General features: G+C 31.7%; 1 protein-coding gene across 2 annotated transcripts in view; it reads left to right on the top strand.

The window, feature by feature from the left end:
• Positions 1-20,111, top strand: part of spag9b (sperm associated antigen 9b) — an 84,577-nt gene that overhangs the window by 7,621 nt on the left and 56,845 nt on the right. For both annotated transcript variants that reach the window (XM_056469741.1, XM_056469740.1), the window contains exons 3-4: positions 16,009-16,129; positions 18,094-18,164. In XM_056469741.1, coding sequence (XP_056325716.1) covers positions 16,009-16,129; positions 18,094-18,164 — 192 coding nt within the window. The remainder of the gene's footprint in view (positions 1-16,008; positions 16,130-18,093; positions 18,165-20,111) is intronic.

The following is a 20,111-nucleotide window of genomic DNA, read 5'->3' as shown; positions in this document are numbered from 1 at the left end:
TCTACCCATTTTCTCCATGTCTCATTAAACCACAATCTGTAAACACAGATTCATTGATGGCCTCTCCAACTTATACATTTCATAGATTATTTCAAAGCAGTCACTAATTTGAGGTACAATTTTCTGGTGATGGCCTTTTTACAGGCTATCAGTGAAATATTCATACACTATTTTTTTTTTTTGTCAGATTTTTCTTATATGATATTTGAGGCCTGAGTTTGAACATGTTATGGGCGTATGGAATATAAGTTCAGCCCTATTTAAATGTGTTAAAAATACCTGCCAATGTGTTCACCTGACAATAACAGGAAGAGTTTGAGACGATATTGTCACCCGTAAAGTGGCATGTGCTGCATGCGAAGGGACAATCCCCACACAGTCTAAGTATAGTTGGCAAAACTATGATTATGCCAGAAATAGACTCGTGCAGAAGGTTTCCAGTGCATGGTCACATTACATTTTTCCATTTGGATACATGTCTAGTCATCTCATGTAAGAAAGGGAAGTGTATGTTTGCAGGTGTGTGTGTGTGTGTGTGTGTGTGTAATAAAAGACACACCTAATAGTTTAGAGAAGGCTGTCAGATTGAGCAAGCCACGTCTTGTTGTAAAGTGATTATGCATTAAATTTATGTTTAAGAGGTTAGATAAACACTTCATTTTCTGTGTTGCATGACCGCATTTCTGACACTTGACTGTGTTTAAGCGCTTTAGTCCACTTTAGTCATGCTGAAGAATTCTTGAAGGATTTAGATGTTAATGGGACAGTATAAGTACAGTGCATTACCACAACTGTATAACAAATAAATAAATTAATTAATGAAATAAATATCAATTTATTTAAATATTTATTTTAATTTTTATGTTTTTATGTATCTTAATATTTTTATTTGTTTGTAATAATTTTAATCATTTTAGTTTGTATTAATTTTTTAAATATTTTTTTTTATTTTTTATTATTTTTATATAAGCATTTAAATTGTTTTGTATTTATTTTTTATTTGTGTTTTATATTATTTTTATGGATTTTAATATATTTTTAATTTGTACTTTTTATATAATTTTTTTATATTATATTTTACTTAAATTTTTATTTATGTATTTAAATTGTTTTTTATTTGTTTCATATTTTTATTTATTTTAATATTTTTATCTATTTTTGAATATTTAATATATATTTTTAATTTGTACTTATTTTACTTACATTTATTTATTTATTTATTTTAATATTTATTTTAATATTTTTATTTATTTATTGTTTATATATTTTAATTGTTTGTATTTATGTTTATTTATTTATTTATATAAAAAGAATGCTTTTTAAATCACACCTTTGACTTTAAAATGCAGTGTGGATGTTTGCTGTCTGGCACTAAAGTGATGCCTTTTCATTAACTGCATTAAATCAAGCTCTAACCATAACCTTCCAGTCTGTTTGGGTTTTAACTTAAAACTATAAATTATTATAGTGCCCGATGCATGTTTAAAATGCTTCAGAGAGCATAGTTGTGCACTTGTTTTGACAGTCAATGAAGTGCTCAGCATGCTTTAAATAACATCAAAACATTAAACCATCATTTCTACATAAATAACCAGACAGCATCAAGTCCACAGAGCATATTGATAAACTGCAGTTCAGTATGTGGACAAATGTACTGAAATTGAGCAGTTTTAATTTACTAGAACTTATTAAGATCTATTTTAAGCTGCATTTCCATCCAATGAGAAACAATAAAGAAGAAAATCATCACTTCCTGCTAAACATGCAGAAATATTGCTGAGAGAATTGCAGTTTGATGCGCTGTTGGGATTTTCCACTGTGGTATTTTTTTGTTCTCTAATAAATGCCTCAGAAGACGAAATGCAATGAACGTGATGAATCTATGCACATCTTGGTGTATCTGTTAAAAATGAGTGGATATAACGCATCTAGTGGCTTCAATGCTTCTCAAAAGTCTCCTGTTGGTTGTTTTATTCGCCTGTGCTTCAGTAAGACAGCAGCAGATTGAATGCAGGCCTCAGAGATGGCTCATTTTCAGCTCACGGGACTCTTTTGTTGGGAGTTATTGAGGTGAAGAGTCTGGCATATGAGCATGCGTTTCACTTTAAACTCCAGCTCTTGGTTTTGCTCCACTGTTCGCATGCTTTTTTACTGAGTGACATTCACTGAACACATACAAACATGGCAGGAATTATACATGCTGGAGACTTTACAGCTTTTAAGTGAATAAATAATTGTTTGTTAAATATTTAAACTACAGGCTTGACTAAATGAGCAGACCTGTGGGCCAAACCTACACTCAAATTAACTCTATTAGGTCAACTTAATCGATTTGTTTTGGGACAACATGTAGGAAGTAGGAATTGTGTGGAACCCAGCTTTTTTTTACAGTGTATGTTAATTAATAGAAATATTTGATTAAACCCACAGTTTTGTAAGGATAATTGTACTTTAATAAAATAAGGAAATATTTTATTTATTTCAAGTTAAGATAAAAAATGTGTAATTAAACTGGCAGTTTTGCAGAGGTATGAATGTATTTTTATAAAATAGGGCACTGTTTTGTTTTATTAAGATTTTGAGTTTAAGTTGAGCTTATTTGCTTGTTTATTTATTTATATTTTCAAATGTATTTAAAATTAATTGCGTCAAAATTTACTGTCCTGCCCATAGACGCTGCGTTACAAAAAACGGTTGATTTATTTAGCGTATTTATATTTATTTATTAAGTATTGTTTATTAATATTTATTTATTTATTTATTATTATGTATTTATGTTCGTTTATATAAATTAATTTATTCATTTACATTCATATTTATATCATCTGATTAATATTTATTTATTTATTTTAATTGTTTTATATCATTTTTATTTTTCATTTAATTATTTGTATTTATTTAATTTATTTTATATATTAATTTATATTCATTTGTTTTCATTTATTTATATTCATTTTATTTATTTATTCATTTTTATTTATTCTTGCATTTATATATTTATTTATTTATTTTTATTTATATTCATTAATTTATTTCTATTTATTTTCATTTAACTACTTTTATATTTCATTTATTTATTTGAATTGTATTTATATTCATTTATTTATTTTAATTTTTCATTTATATTCATTTTATTTATTCATTTTTTTATTTTATTTTCATGTATTTATTTATGTTCATTAATCAATTTATATTTATTTTCATAAAATTTTTATGTTTCATTTATTTTTATTTATTTTATTTATTTATATATATTCATTTATTTATTTTCATTTAATTTTTATATTTCATTTATTTCTATTTATTTTATTTATTTATATATATTCATTTATTTATTTTCATTTAATTTTTATGTTTCATTTATTTCTATTTATTTTATTTATTTATATATATTCATTTATTTATTTTCATTTAATTTTTATATTTCATTTATTTCTATTTATTTTATTTATTTATATATACTCATTTATTTATTTTCATTTAATTTTTATATTTCATTTATTTGTATTTATTTTATTTATTTATATATATTCATTTATTTATTTTCATTTAATTTTTATGTTTCATTTATTTCTATTTATTTTATTTATTTATATATACTCATTTATTTATTTTCATTTAATTTTTATATTTCATTTATTTGTATTTATTTATTTATTTATATATACTCATTTATTTATTTTCATTTAATTTTTATATTTCATTTATTTGTATTTATTTTATTTATTTATATATATTCATTTATTTATTTTCATTTAATTTTTATATTTCATTTATTTCTATTTATTTTATTTATTTATTTATATTCAGTTATTTATTTTCAGTTCAATGTAAGACTAAACTTGCATTTTATTAAATGTAAAATATCGGTAACATCAACCTCTCAGCGTAAGTTGATCTGTGACTGAACCCCATTTGCTCTGCTTATAACTCATTGTACTGCGTTGGTCGGGGTGTTTGAGTATTTGTGTATTTTGCCTGAGGATTGCGCTTTGCATCTGTATTGGAAGGAAATGTCAGGGAAGGGTTTGGAGTGAAGCGGAAGAGGAGCTTCCTGAGTTTCTTCCTCCAATGTTCAAGTTTTCTGAGGCTCTTGCTCTTTTCTGCACTGTAAAAAATTACATAATAGTAAGACGGCTTACAGAGCTGCCTGATTTAGAGAAACAATCTAATTGCATTTGATCTGATCAAAACTCAACTGTGATTTACTGCCATTTCATAAAAGAGCTGCAGGTTTGATGTGGTGATTTTAACAGCACCAAAGAAACATCACACTATGCTACTGTTTCTTTAAAACCTCTTAAACAGTGTTGACATATTCATATATCTAATAAAGTTATCATGAAGAATAACTGCAGTATTTTAAATGCAATTAAATTAATTATGAATAAAGTCCTACATGAGATATATAAAAGGGTGGCATGGTGGCTCAGTGGTTAGCACTGTGGCTTCACATTGAGGTCACTAGTTCGAGTCCCAGCTGGGCCAGTTGGCGTTTCTGTGTGGAGTTTGCATGTTCTCCCCGTGTTGGCGTGGGTTTCCTCAGGGTGCTCCGGTTTCTCCCACAGTCCAAACACATGCGCTATAGGGGAACTGATGAACTAAACTGGCCATAGTGTATCAGTGTGTGTGTGTGAGAATGTGAGAGTGTATGGGTGTTTCCCAGTACTGGGTTGCAGCTTCAAGTGCATCCGCTGCGTAAAACATATGCCGGAATAGTTGGCGGTTCATTCCGCCGTGGTGACCTCTGAAATAGATGTAAGCTGAAGGAAAATGAATGATATAAAGATATATGTAAGCTTTATATTTAGATTGTGTTACACTGTTCAGGATAGTGTGCTTACGAACTGTCTAAACCAGTGTTTCCCAACCCTGTTCCTGGAGGCACACCAACAGTACATATTTTGGATGTCTCCCTTTTCTGACCCATTAACTTCAGGTGTTGGAGTCTCTTCTGATGTTATGATAAGATGATTCAGGTGTGTTTGATTAGGGAGAGGTTGAAAATGTGTACTGTTGGTGTGCCTTCAGGAACAGGGTTGGGAAACACTGGTCTAAACTATATGCTTGTGACCCTATTTAATAGCACACTGAAACAATCCCAGCTTTCACGATTATACTTATGTTTTTACGTTACTTTAATTTAGCTTATATTTTTAAGGTAAACTCATTTAGCTTGATGTTCTAAGTCTGCTTAATTGATGCGAGTTCAAATGACTTGTAAAGTTTAATTAGTTCAACTTCAAAAATGAAGTGAGCAACATGTTTTTAAAGTGTACTCGGATCTCGCGTTACGTCACTGCAGTTTCAGTCATGCATTCTTCACTAGCCAGATTAGGCCGAGGAAAGCTTTGTGTTTCTCTCCATGCATCACATTCCTTGACGTTTGGCTTCCCGATTCTATGCTTGAGCTAAACCGCTGCTGTGTTTTATTTGATGAATTTCCTCATATACGATCTCAAGACTTTTGAGGAAGGTTTTTCTCTGTGTCGTGTGTGTTTTGATCCTACATGAATGTGAAAATATCATCTTAGGATATTATTTTTATTTGTTCTAATTGGAATTTCACTCATATTCTCACTCTTATTCTGGTGGGTCTGAGCTAGTTTACCACTGTGAGGAATACTGCTTTGTTCCTGAATGTTGTCCCCAATTAATTTATTATTATATTCCACTTATTATTCCATAAATAGTTCCATAAAAAGAAAACTTTTATTCAATGTCAAAGGTTAAATAAATAATATTAATATTAATTCATAGTTATATTAAGTTGTATATTCATTCAAATAAATGAATTGTATTAATAGTAATTAAGTTATATTGTTAAAAAGGTTTACGTTCATTCAATTAAATTGTAATAAATAAATAATAATAATATTAATAAGTTATGTTAATAAAATTTTATATTCATTCAAATAAATTATATTAATATTAATAATAATGATTTAATGTTTTATATTCATTCAAATAAATTATATTAATATTAATAATAATGATTTAATGTTTTATATTCATTCAAATAAATAAATTATATTAGTAGTGATTAAGTCATATTAATTAAAAGGTTAACATTTATTCAAATAAATAATAATAAATAAATAATATTAATATTAATACTAGTTGTATTTATTAAGTTTGATATTCATTCAAATAAATAAATTATATTAGTAGTAATTAAGTTATATTAATTAAAAGGTTTAAATTCAAATAAAAAAATAAATAATATTATTATTAATAATAATAATTATATTAATGAAAAGTTTTATATTCATTCAAACAAATAAATAATCGTAATATTAATTAATATCTATATTAACTAAAAGTATTGTATTAATATGACAGAATCTATTATTTGAGCCTTGGGTGCTATATTTGAGTTTTAGATATGCCATGACATTTTCTACCCGTTTAGTATGTGTTTAATTGACTTCCACTGAAAAACTATTAGCCTTCGGGCCAACAAAGAAGAGAAAGCTCGTGCATTGACCTGCTGGTAGTGCAAGGTTTTCAGGTGTCACACCAAATATTGCCATTACTGGATCTGGTTGTATCTCCTTTTCACATGTATAAGAAAAAGTCTCAAACACCGCAGACTCTTAGGGATGGACACGTCCAGAACATACGCCCCAAGGTGGCCTCATCTCTGTGGCACCTATGTTGGATCAATTTCTGGGAATATTCTGGACAGTTTGCTTTTAGAAAAGTGCAGCCTATGGATTATCTTAAATTGTAATAAACCGTGTTTGACGCAAATATATGTTGAGTGAATTTGCTTAATTGTTGATTGCCAGACTGTCTCTGGAACTATATTTCCTAAGCCATCTTCACACTGTTTCTTTAACGAAAATCTAAAGGTGGTGCGGCTGCTCTTTGAATCAGACTGTACACTTTCGATATCAGACCACCCTCAGATGTACTTGGGTCAAAGATCTCCTCAATCCAGCTGCTTATGGGAGGAGCTGAAAGTGTGCTAAAATGATTTTAGTTAGTTCTTTCTTTTGAAGCTATCTTTTAAAATGTTGTTAATCCAAATATAAAATTAAATTAAAATTAAAGGGGATCTATCATACCTCAGTTTTGAGCCTTTTAGGCTTTGTTCCTAATTGTGGCGTTTTGCTGACTGTCGCTTTAAATTCAAATGAGATTTTTGAAAAAGGGCGGAGCTTCAAATGCCTGTGCGTCAGCATAGTGGCAGATGTAAAACAGCACTGTGTGTGTGTCAGGTGTGCATGTGTGCTTCAGTGTGAGTGTGTGCTTCCTGCTTCTGTCAGTCTGTCGCTCCTTTCGCTGTTCATCTAAAACTCCACATCTATAATCCTCTTAGTCTATGCTGACATTATCTTCAGCAGCTCAAACACTCTAATGGCTAATGTACAGACGGCTGCTTCTCACTCAGGGCTGCTGTTTATGCTAATGAGATGGAGAGAGGCGGACTAGTGGGCGGGGCTTTCCCCCTCTAATGACTCCAAAGGGAGAATGTCAATCAAAGTGTTTCATCATCAAGTCTGATTATAATAAACACAATTAATTCATGTTGACCATTAAAGGCTGGAGATATTCACACACTGCTGACACAGCTGGGTTTATTCCCCTTATAACAGGGATTTTTGCATTATAGGTGCCCTTTAATATCATTTATTTGCGTTGTAAACTTTTTCTCACTATGAAAATAACCATAGAACAACCATCGAGGAACAAACAAACAGATAAGCGAACCTCGCCAGCAGCTCAGTGTATCTCGTGGCTTTAGCGAATGGTTTATTAGCAGTGGCTCTGAGCCCTGGAGGAAGTGCAGTTGACTTAAAGAGCGCTCTATCAATAGAGTCGGCGCACACAGCAGCCTCTATCTGTGAGCGCACAATGGGGATATTATGTGGAGCAGCGAGTCTGCAGTCTGTATGCACACACACACACACACACACACACACACACACACACACACACACACACTCACACTCCTCTGCTCATATGAGCGCTCATATGATGAACACACTCGCTTCACAAGCCTCTGTTTGCTTCAGCTTCTGGCCAAAATCACAAACTAGCTGCAAGTCTTCCCTCATGCGTGGTTACTGTGATATCCATAAAGTGACCCAGGCGTTTCAGGTGAACTAGTGCGTGAGTTTTATGCACATTTTGGCAGTAAAGCTAGTTCTAGTTAATTACTTCAAATTAAATGAAAGGTAAACACTTTGGTAATTTAAATACTTAAATTATGAACTGTTTTTGATTTACCACCTGTTTAAAAAGTGATTATAATGAAATATTTACTGTATATTTAGCATTTTAATATGCTTAATTGCACACCATTACATTTATTGTTCACACTTTACAATAAGGTTTCATTGGTTAATTTATTTAGTAACATGAACAAAGTATGAACAATAGTTGTGCAGCGTTTATTAATCATAGTTCAACATTTGCTAACGCATTACAGGGCTCGTAATTGCGACCATTTTGGTTTACATATGCACCTGAAATTTTATCTATGGACCTCAAAATATTTTTGGGAGCATTTGTGTGCATAAAATTGTTGCGTACGACAATGAAAACAACACTGACAGATTTATTTTTAGAAACCACCTAAAGCTACAAATAATGGCTCATCTGATTACCGATCATGTGCTGAATGTTAATCCACCATCTACACTTATTGAAGACTGGATAAAAGACTTCCATTGGCTATGAAATTAACTAAAGCATTCACTGTAAAGCATGTGGGACGGATTTTTCAGGTAACTGTTTGCCACATCTACACAAGGACGAGCGGTTCTGTTTAATCCTTCATTTAATCACCAGACGTTTTCAGCCGTACAAGTGACAGCTATATGTAAAATTTAACACCACGTACACCATCGCAAAAAGGGCTTGCACTAAGATTAAACTAATATTGCAGCTCATTAAAAGACCAGGATTGCTATTAAGATGATGTATGCAAATAATAAAAAGCATCTGTGCAATATCAGACAGCACCCGTGAGAACACAGCACAGTTATCATTAACAGATTCATTCATGTCAAGCAGTACGTGCAGGGCCGGTGAGCGCTCCATGTATCTTTTGGTCACTCAATTATGCTATAAAAATGTATTTTCTTGTGATAACGGGATTTCATTGAGACATAATTTCCTCACGTATACATATATATATATATATATATATATATATATATATATATATATATATATATATATATTTTGCTTGTTAGTTTTAATTAGTGTTGATTTCAAATGCAATAAATCTGTTTATATAAAGCTTGTAGACTAAATTAACTCCATTTTAGTTGGTGCACCTACATTTTTTTAAGTTAGGAGCACCAGAGCTACCAAGCAAAAAGGTTAAATTCGAGCCCTGCATTATTAACATCTAAATCCCTGCTTGTTCATGAACTGTGAGTTAACATGAACTAACAATGAGCAGCTGTATTTTCATTAACTAACATTAACGTGAACAAATAATGTAATAAATCTACTGTTCATTGTTTGTTCATGATAGTAAATACATTTACTAATTCAACCTTATTGTAAAGTGTTACCCATTTATTTGGTCACCGTTTTTTTGTGTCCATTGTTGCAGATGTGAAATGTTGTTGTGCTGATTGTAAAAGGCCTCAGCCCTCTGTCAGTCCATCATCACAGAGCTTCAATATTATTATTCTTCTATTATAATTCCCTCCAGAACTGTCTTGAGCATCTGTCTGCGCTCACGTCTCACGCCAGCGCGTTCATTGCATTTTGTCTTCATCTTCTGAGGCGCAGCTCATTTATTAGAGGAGAACAAACACCACAGTGGAGAATCTCAACAGTGCAGCAAACTCCACTTCTCTCAGTGATATCTGAGCATGCTTAGCAGGAACTGTGGAGTTTATTCTCTGTTGTTTCTCATTGACTGTAAGCGCTGCTTTATTTGCGAATATTTCATGCGATATTACAGTGTTGTGCATAAATCTAATTCTCATCTTTGAATGGAAACATAACTTGCGTTGGCATTTTGACATAGCCCAAGTAATACACTATCAATGCTGTTGAACGTCATGAAATTTGAAGATGAACTCACACCACAAGTTTTCCAGCTGAATTATAAGTGTTCAGTGATTACTGGTCAGTTTGTGGGTGAAAGCGAGACCCCTGCGCTCTTTCCGGACCGCTAATGCTCTTATTAGATTTCGCTCACGGTCACAAGTCTGTACCATTCACATACAAACCGCACACAATACAAACATGCATGTTATTAATCCATCTTCATGTCAGTTTTTCATCTGTGGTTGAGTTTTAAAGGCACTCTGTTACAGTACACGTGCTTGGGCTTGAGTTGCAAATATTGATTTCTTGATTTTAATTGATTCCCATCTGTCAGCCCATCATCCATCATCATTGATTCTCTTCTTTCTGTTTTATTGTGCTGCGGACAGTCTATTCAACAACTTTACTTACTGTACATGTGCCATGTAAATCTGGATATACGTGCAGTATAAATGAATGAATGGGTCACTTTGCTACTGTTCTAAACTATCTGCATCAGTAAACAAGAAAATGTTCAATTGATTAAAAGGGTGACAGTAAAAACATTACAAAGGGTTTCTATTTGAAGTAAACGGGGGTCTTTTTTATAATTTTTTTAGGGGGTTTTCCATCTTTATTATGATAAAACAGTCGAGATTTCAGACAGGAAAGCATTGGGAGCAGAGAGAGGGGAAGGATCAGGCTGGGAATTGTACTCAGGTCACAGTGAGCACGTCGGTGCTACATGTCGGCGCACAGTACCACTAGGCTATTGGCGCTGACGCAAACAGGATTATAAAATTTCTATTCGACAAACAATTAAAAAATAAATGAAAGGGTTTTTACCAAAATACAATGTCATCGATGCACTGATCAGAATAGTTTCTCGATCTTCAGATCATTCATATGAGAATGCATTATGAAAGATCGTGATGACACTGGAAAAATCCAGCTTTACATCAATTCATTCATTTTCCTTCAGCTTAGTCCTTTTATTCATCAGGGGTCACCACAGCGGAATGAACCACCAACTATTCCAGCATATGTTTTACACAGCGGATGCCCTTCCAGCTGCAACTCAGTACTGGGAAACACTCATACACACTCATTCACACACACACACACTCATACACTACAGCCAGTTTAGTTCATCAATTCCCCTATAGGGGATGTATTTGGACTGTGGGGGAAACCGGAGCACCCGGGAGGAAACCCACACCAACACGGGGAGAACATGCAAACTCCACACAGAAACTCCAACTGTCCCAGCTGGGACTCGAACCAGCGACCTTGCTGTGAGGCCACAGTGCTAACCACTGAAACACCGTGCCACCCCTCAAATCAATAAATGACATTTTATTATATATATTTACACATTTAATATTGATTATTTTCATGTGATATGCAGTTAACCGCAATGTTCTATTTAGTGACACCTCTAAACTTATAAGCTTATCTTTGTTAACACATAACAGTGTTATTCACTGTGGAGATTCCCTCAGCAGTGTGCATGTGGGTCTGCAGTAATTAGGACAGTGTTCTGAGGTCTCATGTGCTGCGCTTATGGGTAAAAGCACTCTGAAATGCACTGAAACAGAAACAGCATCTCTCTACAGCCATACTCTGACCGCTTATCAATATTAAAAATAGATTAGTACAGCATTGGCCTACAGCGAAATCACACATGAAATGACCAAAAATAAAAAATGTCCTATAATTTACTCAAGCCATCCTTAATGCACCGTATATGCCTTTCTGCTTAACTTTTGAGTATTAAATTAAATGTAGTAATGTTCAACTTGATTTGTTTGTTTAAATTTAGCCCAGATAAATTGTTTGCAACCACTTACCTTAACAAAATGTAGTAAATACAATTAATAATGTTTTTCAGTGTACAAATAACATTAAAGGTGCTATATAGTGTATTTATTCAATACTTTAAATTGTTCTCTGTTATCCAGATAGTAGATTTGTGGCTGTTGTAAGTCCAAAATTTCTACAGAAACTGTTGTATGTGCTCATTACCACTGGTATCAGAAGGTCCTTTTTGACCATATTTGGAATGGTCATGAATATTAATGAGCTCTGCTCTGGCGCTCCTGCACCTCAGTGCCTACTACTGACAGACACACACACACACGCGTATGCACACACAGCATGATGTACTTCGAAATGGACCTGCTATTGTTATATTCATTTTTTTTTTGTACGATATATTAGACCAAAATTTATAGCGATATTTATTGTTATATTCATGATATTATTGCCCTTTTAAGACCATTTTATGCTGCTGATTATATAAAGCCAGAATGACAATGTAATAGCATCATGATGCAAGTAAACCATTTCAAAGAGCATATAATTATAGAAATTGAACAAATTAATAAATGCAATCAGAATGTGAAAAGCAAATAAATTATAATAAAAAATAAAGAAATAAGTGCAAGGAAACAAGAACAAAAAAAGTATTCATACACTCATTTTAAGTCAAAGTAATATAATACAGTAAATACTACACTGACACCTCCAGTAAAGATGTGCTGAATTGTTGCTAACATGTTTTTTTATGGATGGCGATATATATCACCAAAAATGATTGAGATCATGTCCATGTGTTGTGCGATATGTTGATTATTGTGGCAGGCCTACTTTGGGATAAATAAACATGCAAAATAAAAGTTCATTGGTCAAAAATATTTTAACAGATGCCTTATGTCTGTTCAACTGAAGTGGTAGAAAGGTTTATTTAGGCTAGCTATCTTTAATCCAGCAGAAAAACCTGTTTTTATTCTTAGTAGTGTTGTGGATGAAATGTAGGCTTAATTATAATTATACTTGACAAAATGAACGGACAATAATGCAGTAAGGGTTGAAGCTGTAATGCATATAAAAACACATCCAGAAACTAATATCAACCTCCGCATAAACAGATGATGTGTAATAAAGTGTATTGCTGTTCTTTCACTCCAGAAAAAAACACACACTAAGAGTGGAGTGACAAGACTCAGACACTAGGTGTGTAATTATATAAATGAAGGGTCACACTTTTACAATAAGGTTTCATTAGTTAATGTATTTACTATTTATTCATTCGTTTTCAAGTGCCTTTATTCATCAGGGGTCACCACAGCGGAATGAACTGCCAACTATTCCAGCATATGTTTTACACAGCGGATGCCCTTCCAGCTGGAACCCTGTACTGGGAAAATATTGACTAACATAAAGTAATAATGAATGATACTTGTGCAGCATTTAGTAATCATACTGTAGTTCAACATTTATAAATGCATTATTAACACCCAAATTCATGCTTGTTACCAGTAGCTAACGCACTGTGAGTTAACATGAACAACTGTATTTTCATTAACTAACATCAACAAATACGGTAACACTTTATTTTGATGGTCCATTTGAGTATTAGTAGACCGTCTGCTTAATATCTGTTGATATGCTCCTTAAACAGACATATAACTGACTGTAAGAAACTTTACAAGTACATGTCAACATACACGAACCCTAACCCAGGGCTTAATTTGTGCTGGGACACCTCTGAAATCTGATCCAGCACCTCATTTTGACGATCCCCCTCTTCAACCGCCCTTATCCCCCATCCGCTGTTCACTTTCACTTTCGCTTTCTTCCGCGACTCCTCAACCCTCTTCACTGTTGTCTGCGACACCCCCGCCCTGCTCACTTTTGTCCGCGACACCCCTTCGCCATCCACCGCCCTGGCTTCCCACTTTCGTGCACTACACCTCACCATCCTCTGATAACATGCTGGATCCGTTCCCCCGATCTGTTCCGGGACCTCGCAATTCACAAATTAAGCACTGCTCTAACCCCAACATCATAACCCCAACCTAACAGACTACTTATAATCTAATGAGAATTAGTCGCAATGCAACTTAAATTCAACAAACGGACCATCAAAATAAAGTGTGACCACAAATACTGTAAGAAATGTGCTGTTCATTGCTTGTTTACAACCGTATTGTAAAGTGCTACCAAGTTAAGTTAAGTCAGGTTAACAGATACAAGTTACAATGGATTTACCCACTTAAAAATGAGTAATGAAGTCAAATAATCGCTTTAAAAGCAACCGGTTTACTCGCTTTTTAAAAAGTAAATTAATTAATTCATTCATTTTTAAAGTGCATAATTCATGTTTTTAATGTGGATAAAAGATTTTATTTTATTTAAGTGAAGGCGGGGAAAAGTCTGTTTATAATAATAGTCGTGTACCGTACGTGTGGCCATGGCCTGAGGTTAAACAGTGGTGTGTATGCAGACGTGTGGACCTGCGGCTCTCAGATCATGAGACGCTCCTCATGCGTCAGGACTCTCTGATGTCCCACAGCCTGCAGGAAATCACTGCTTTCATCAGCAGAAACACACACACACACACACGCTCACTCAAGACCAGCGCTTGATAACCTGATCACACCTACAGGACACACTCTGAGCATTGAGCATTCAGAGAAAAACATCTGAGCTGATAAAAGCACATTAAACTGATGAACGTCTGTGAGTTTAGCTCATTTATATTGCTCAATAGTGTATATGCAGAAGGATTTTCAGTAACCCAGATCAAGTGCTCACAGTGAACTGTTGTGCTGTTACAAAATGGCAGCGTTTAAGCTCTGTTCATTAAAAATCACTGATCGTCACTGCCTGATTGATATACGGTATATGGTGGGTCTCAATGTACAAGAAGCACTGCATTAAATTACATTTCTCTGCGCCATGTCTTTAAAATATGCACATTTATTTTTTCCCCCAGTATTTTCAATAGACTTTCTGCGCTCGCATGCTGATCCTGACAGCGCTTGCGTTTAAATGCTCTTTCATCTCGTTTTATGCTTGAATAACTAAATGAATGCTTAAGTCTATTTAACTGATTATATTTTAAGTACAGGGTGGGCTATTTATATGCATACACCTTCATAAAATGGGAATGGTTGGTGATAATAACGTCCTGTTTGTGGTACATTAGTATATGTGAGGGGGCTCATGAAAGAATAAAGTTACGTTAAAACCAAGCACACCATTGTTTTTCTTGTGAAATTCCCAATAAGTTTGACGTGTCACATGACCCTCCTCCTATTAAAAAAAACAAAAGTTGGATCCAAGATGGCCGACTTCAAAATGGCCACCATGGTCACCACCCATCTTGAAAAGCTAGCCTGTTTGTGCAACAAACAGGACGTTAATATCACCAACCATTCACGTTTTATTAAGGGGTATCAATATAAATGGCCCACCCTGTACATTACAACATCGATGCTGTAAAAGAAAACGTATAAAATTAAAAATAGTCACGTTAACCTTCAACGGAAGTTTATCGGTAGGGAAAGAAACATAGAGCACATAAGAAGTCAGAGTTATAAGTAGTGGTTAAAGTAGACCAAAGATGTCCTCCTGTTGTCTTCAAATTGTGTACACACCGCTCTCCCTTTATTTCAAACACCTCCCGCCTTCACTAAACATCTAAAATAAAGCAGATCGGTTTCATTTCAATCCTCAAAACTATTCTACATGGAGAAACAAGCTGATCTTCATCACACACTGTGTGAATGTTTGGGTGTTCCCTCATCAGTGTGCTGTATTTCAGCAGTGTTCACTCAGTGGACGACACTCCACTCTCATTATAGTAAAGGGGGTATTTTGTAATGATGAACAGGTAAAGCAGAAGATTATTATTGTGTGTGTGTGTGTGTGTGTGTGTGTGTGTGTGTGTGTGTGTGTGTGTGTGTGTGTGTGTGTGCGCATGTATGTGCCAGTAGTTTTTGTGGGGGCTAAAAACTGACCCAAAGGAAAAGCATTTCCCCTAAATGACTCGTTTTTTTTAATGTTGGGGTCATTTGAAGAAAAAGTCACTTCAAGATGATAGTTTAGTTAGTTTTTTCTGCTGTTGTTTGACCTGTAAGTCAACAGGAGGGTGTTGTTATATTTATTTGTAGTGTTCGAGACTGCAGTGTGTGACTGTAACTCTCTGTGTCTCCCATACAGAGATATATCGAGTATGAAGACTCTCAGGAGCAGGATAAGAAAACTCTGCAGACTCGCGTTCAGCTTCTGGAGGCTCAAACCCGACAGATGGAGTTCAAGACCAAGAACTGCACAGATCAGAGTAAGTCAACTCGAATCATCAAACCCTGTGAATAATATTAATTCTTGCATCACACCCTGCTTCGGGATGAAGTTGTTGAAAGGTGCAGGTTTGGAGAGGGCTACATTTGACACATTTCAAAGGCTGGAGAGGTTATTTAGAGTGTGATTTAGATTTCAGGCTGTCTGACAAATAAAGGCTTTATTTCATGATGCTATCATGCTTTTCTACACACAGGAAAGCGTAATAATTTCAGTCAATTGTTGTTTTTTCAAGGGAAAATGATTGCAAACAATTTATATGGGCTGAATTTAAAGAAACAGATCAAGTTTTACATTACTAAGTTTAATTAATTAAAGTTTAATTTAAATTTAGCCCATGTAAATTGTTTGCAACCACTTACCTTAAAAACATTTAGTAAATCCAATGAAGGATTTTCTGTCAGTGTAGGCACTGTATATACAGTCGAACATTCATATATATATACTCATACTCATACTCATTCAACTGTCTTTGCATCATTCAAACCCTACAACCCAACCCAGTCTTTTCATCATTTTATTTAATTAGTGTTATTATTTATTTCATAAGTGCATTGGGTAATACTTTATTTTAATGGTGCATTTGAGTATTAGTAGACTGTCTGCTTAATATCTGTTGATACAGACATTTACCTGACTATAAGAATCTTTGCAAGTACATGTCAACTTGCACTAACCCTAACCCCAACCTAATTAGTTGGCATGTAGATGCAGTGTAACGTAATTCAACAAACGGACCATCAAAATAAAGTGCGACCGTGCATTGGTCAAGCAAGTTCTGGTTAATATTATTATACATTTTACTTTTATTAATATTAATGTCATTTATTTATTTATTTTTATTTTATTATTAAATTTACATTTTTTAAATCATTCATTCATTCTTGCATGAAGTTTGAGACTTGACACAGTAACACCAAACACTCAAACAACACAAAATACATGCTTAAACATTTGTGAATCACCTCAAAAGTCAGAATTAATTACAACAGTTCATTAAACAATGAGTTTGTACAATGAGCAATGTGCCGTTCTGTTTTTTATATTTAAATTTAGATGATTAATTAATAAATGCATTAATTCATGTTTGAATAATCTTGTTTGACAGATAATAAGCACAAATATCTCAACAGCTTGTTGAGTTTCTGTTGTGTTTTGGTCTTTAATTCACAATCCTCAAGCCTCATGGGATTTTTCTGTCTGATTCACAGCACACACTCCCCTATGAGATGCATCCCATTTTTACCTTTGTTTGATGACCTGATGACCACAACAATTAGATCATTTCATGTTTGTGTGAATGTTTACTTTTATTTGTGTTTTAGGGTTTTTGCTGCCCTCTTCTGGCCATACACTGCAACACATGCTTTACTTACCTGAGTTTAAGTCTCATTTCTAGTCCAAATATCTCAAAATTCTTAAATTAAGAAGCATTTTCTGGTCAAGCATAAAATATTGTCTTGTTTTCAGACATATTAGGTCAAAATTGAGTGAGCTTTTCCTTTAAACAAGCTGAATAATCTGCCAATGGGGCAAGTAAAATAATCATAGTAATGTCATAATGTCAAAAGCAAAAACTAGATTATTCTTCTTACTCTATTGGCAGATTATTTTGCTTGTTTTAAGGAAAAACTCACTTAATTTTGACTATATTTTTCACTTGTGTACGAAATTCCTCTTTATTTTTTAGTATTTTTAGATATTTAGACTAGAAACAAGACAAAAACTCTAAGGAAGAAACACAAAAGTGTGCGTGTGTGTGTGCGTGTGTGTGTGCGTGTGTGTGTGCGTGTGTGTGTGCGTGTGTGTGTGTGTGTGTGTGTGTTGTTGATGTAGTTTGTAATCTCCTCTCAGCAAAGCCTCTGAAAATGAGTTACTATTAACCTGTTCATGTTGAACTTAATCTACATTCTGAGATGTCTCTCGTGTTTTTGAATGGTTTAGTTGGCCGATTAGAGGAGCGTGAAGCCGAGCTGAAGAAAGAGTATAATGCGCTCCATCAGAGACACACTGAGGTACAAACATTCATAAGATAAACTCTTTACCATGTCCGTTTATCATTGCAAACATGCTTATTTTTTTTGTATTTCCTAAAGCTTACAATAAGAGCAGCATAAATAACTCCTAGCTAAGAGCATCAATATAATCAGTAAACATATAATTTTCCTCCCTATAACCCACACAGGTGGTGTATTCTTGATTAATCGCATCCAAAATAAAAGTTTTTTTGAAATAACATAAGTGTGTGTGCTGTGCATATTTGTTATACATAAATAAATACACGCATTATGATACTTGAGAAATATTTATATTTAGATATACTATATATATATATATATATATATATATATATATATATAAATATAGCTATGTATGTCATATATAAATATATATCACATATAGATATAGTGTGTGTGTGTGTATATATATATGTATATATATGTATATATATATATATATATATATATATATATATATATATATATATATATATATATATATATATATATATATATGTATATATATATATTTATGTATATATATATATTTATGTATATATATATATTTATGTATATATATATATATATGTATATATATTTATGTATATATATATATATATGTATATATATTTATGTATATATATATATATATGTATATATATTTATATATATATATATATATATATATATATATATTTATGTATATATATTTATGTATATATATATATATGTATATATATTTATGTATATATATATATATGTATATATATTTATGTATATATATATATATATATATATATATATATATATACATATATATATATATATTTATGTATATATATATATATATATATATATATATATATATATATATATATATATATATATTTATGTATATGTAAATGTGTATATATATGTATATGTAAATGTGTATATATATATATATATATATATATATATATATATATATATATATATATATATATATATATATATATATATATATATATATACTTACACATACTATATCTATATGTGATGTATATTTATATATGACATACATAGCTATATATATATATATAGAGATGTATATATATATATATATATATAGAGAGAGAGAGAGAGAGAGAGAGATATATATATATAGATAGATATAGATAGATAGATAGATAGATATAGATATAGATAGTATATAGAGATATATTGTTATACATAAATAAATACACGCATTATGATACTTGAGAAATATTTATATTTAGATATACTATATTTATATTTATTTATATATATATATATATATATATATATATATATATATATATATATATAAAGCTATGTATGTCATATATAAATATATATCACATATAGATATAGTATGTGTGTATATATATATATATATATATATATATATATATATATATATATATATATATATATATATCATATATATATATATTATATATATATATATATATATATATATATATATATATATATATATATATATATATATAAAGCTATGTATGTCATATATAAATATATATCACATATAGATATAGTATGTGTGTATATATATATATATATATATATATATATATATATTATATATATATATATATATATATATATATATATATATATATATATATAGATAGATATATATATATATATATATATATAGATATAGTATATAGAGATATATCCTATATATATATATATGATACAAATTATATATAAATTTAAATATCTATGTAACAGAATTGATAGGAATAATTTTGTTTTTATGTATGGTTGTTGGATCTCATATACCTAATAAATATATATAATACACACACATATATTATGTCAGAGCATATTTTTATTTTAAATGCGATTAATTGTGATTAATCTTTGCCCAGCACTAATGTTTCTTATTAACTTATGTACTTGTTTAACTACAGTATAATCTGATTTTTTTTCTAC

This window comes from Danio aesculapii, chromosome 12, assembly GCF_903798145.1.
Source record: "Danio aesculapii chromosome 12, fDanAes4.1, whole genome shotgun sequence".
NCBI classification, from domain to species: domain Eukaryota; kingdom Metazoa; phylum Chordata; class Actinopteri; order Cypriniformes; family Danionidae; genus Danio; species Danio aesculapii.
Note: the sequence above shows the minus strand (reverse complement) of the source record. Positions and strands in the feature narration are given on the sequence as shown.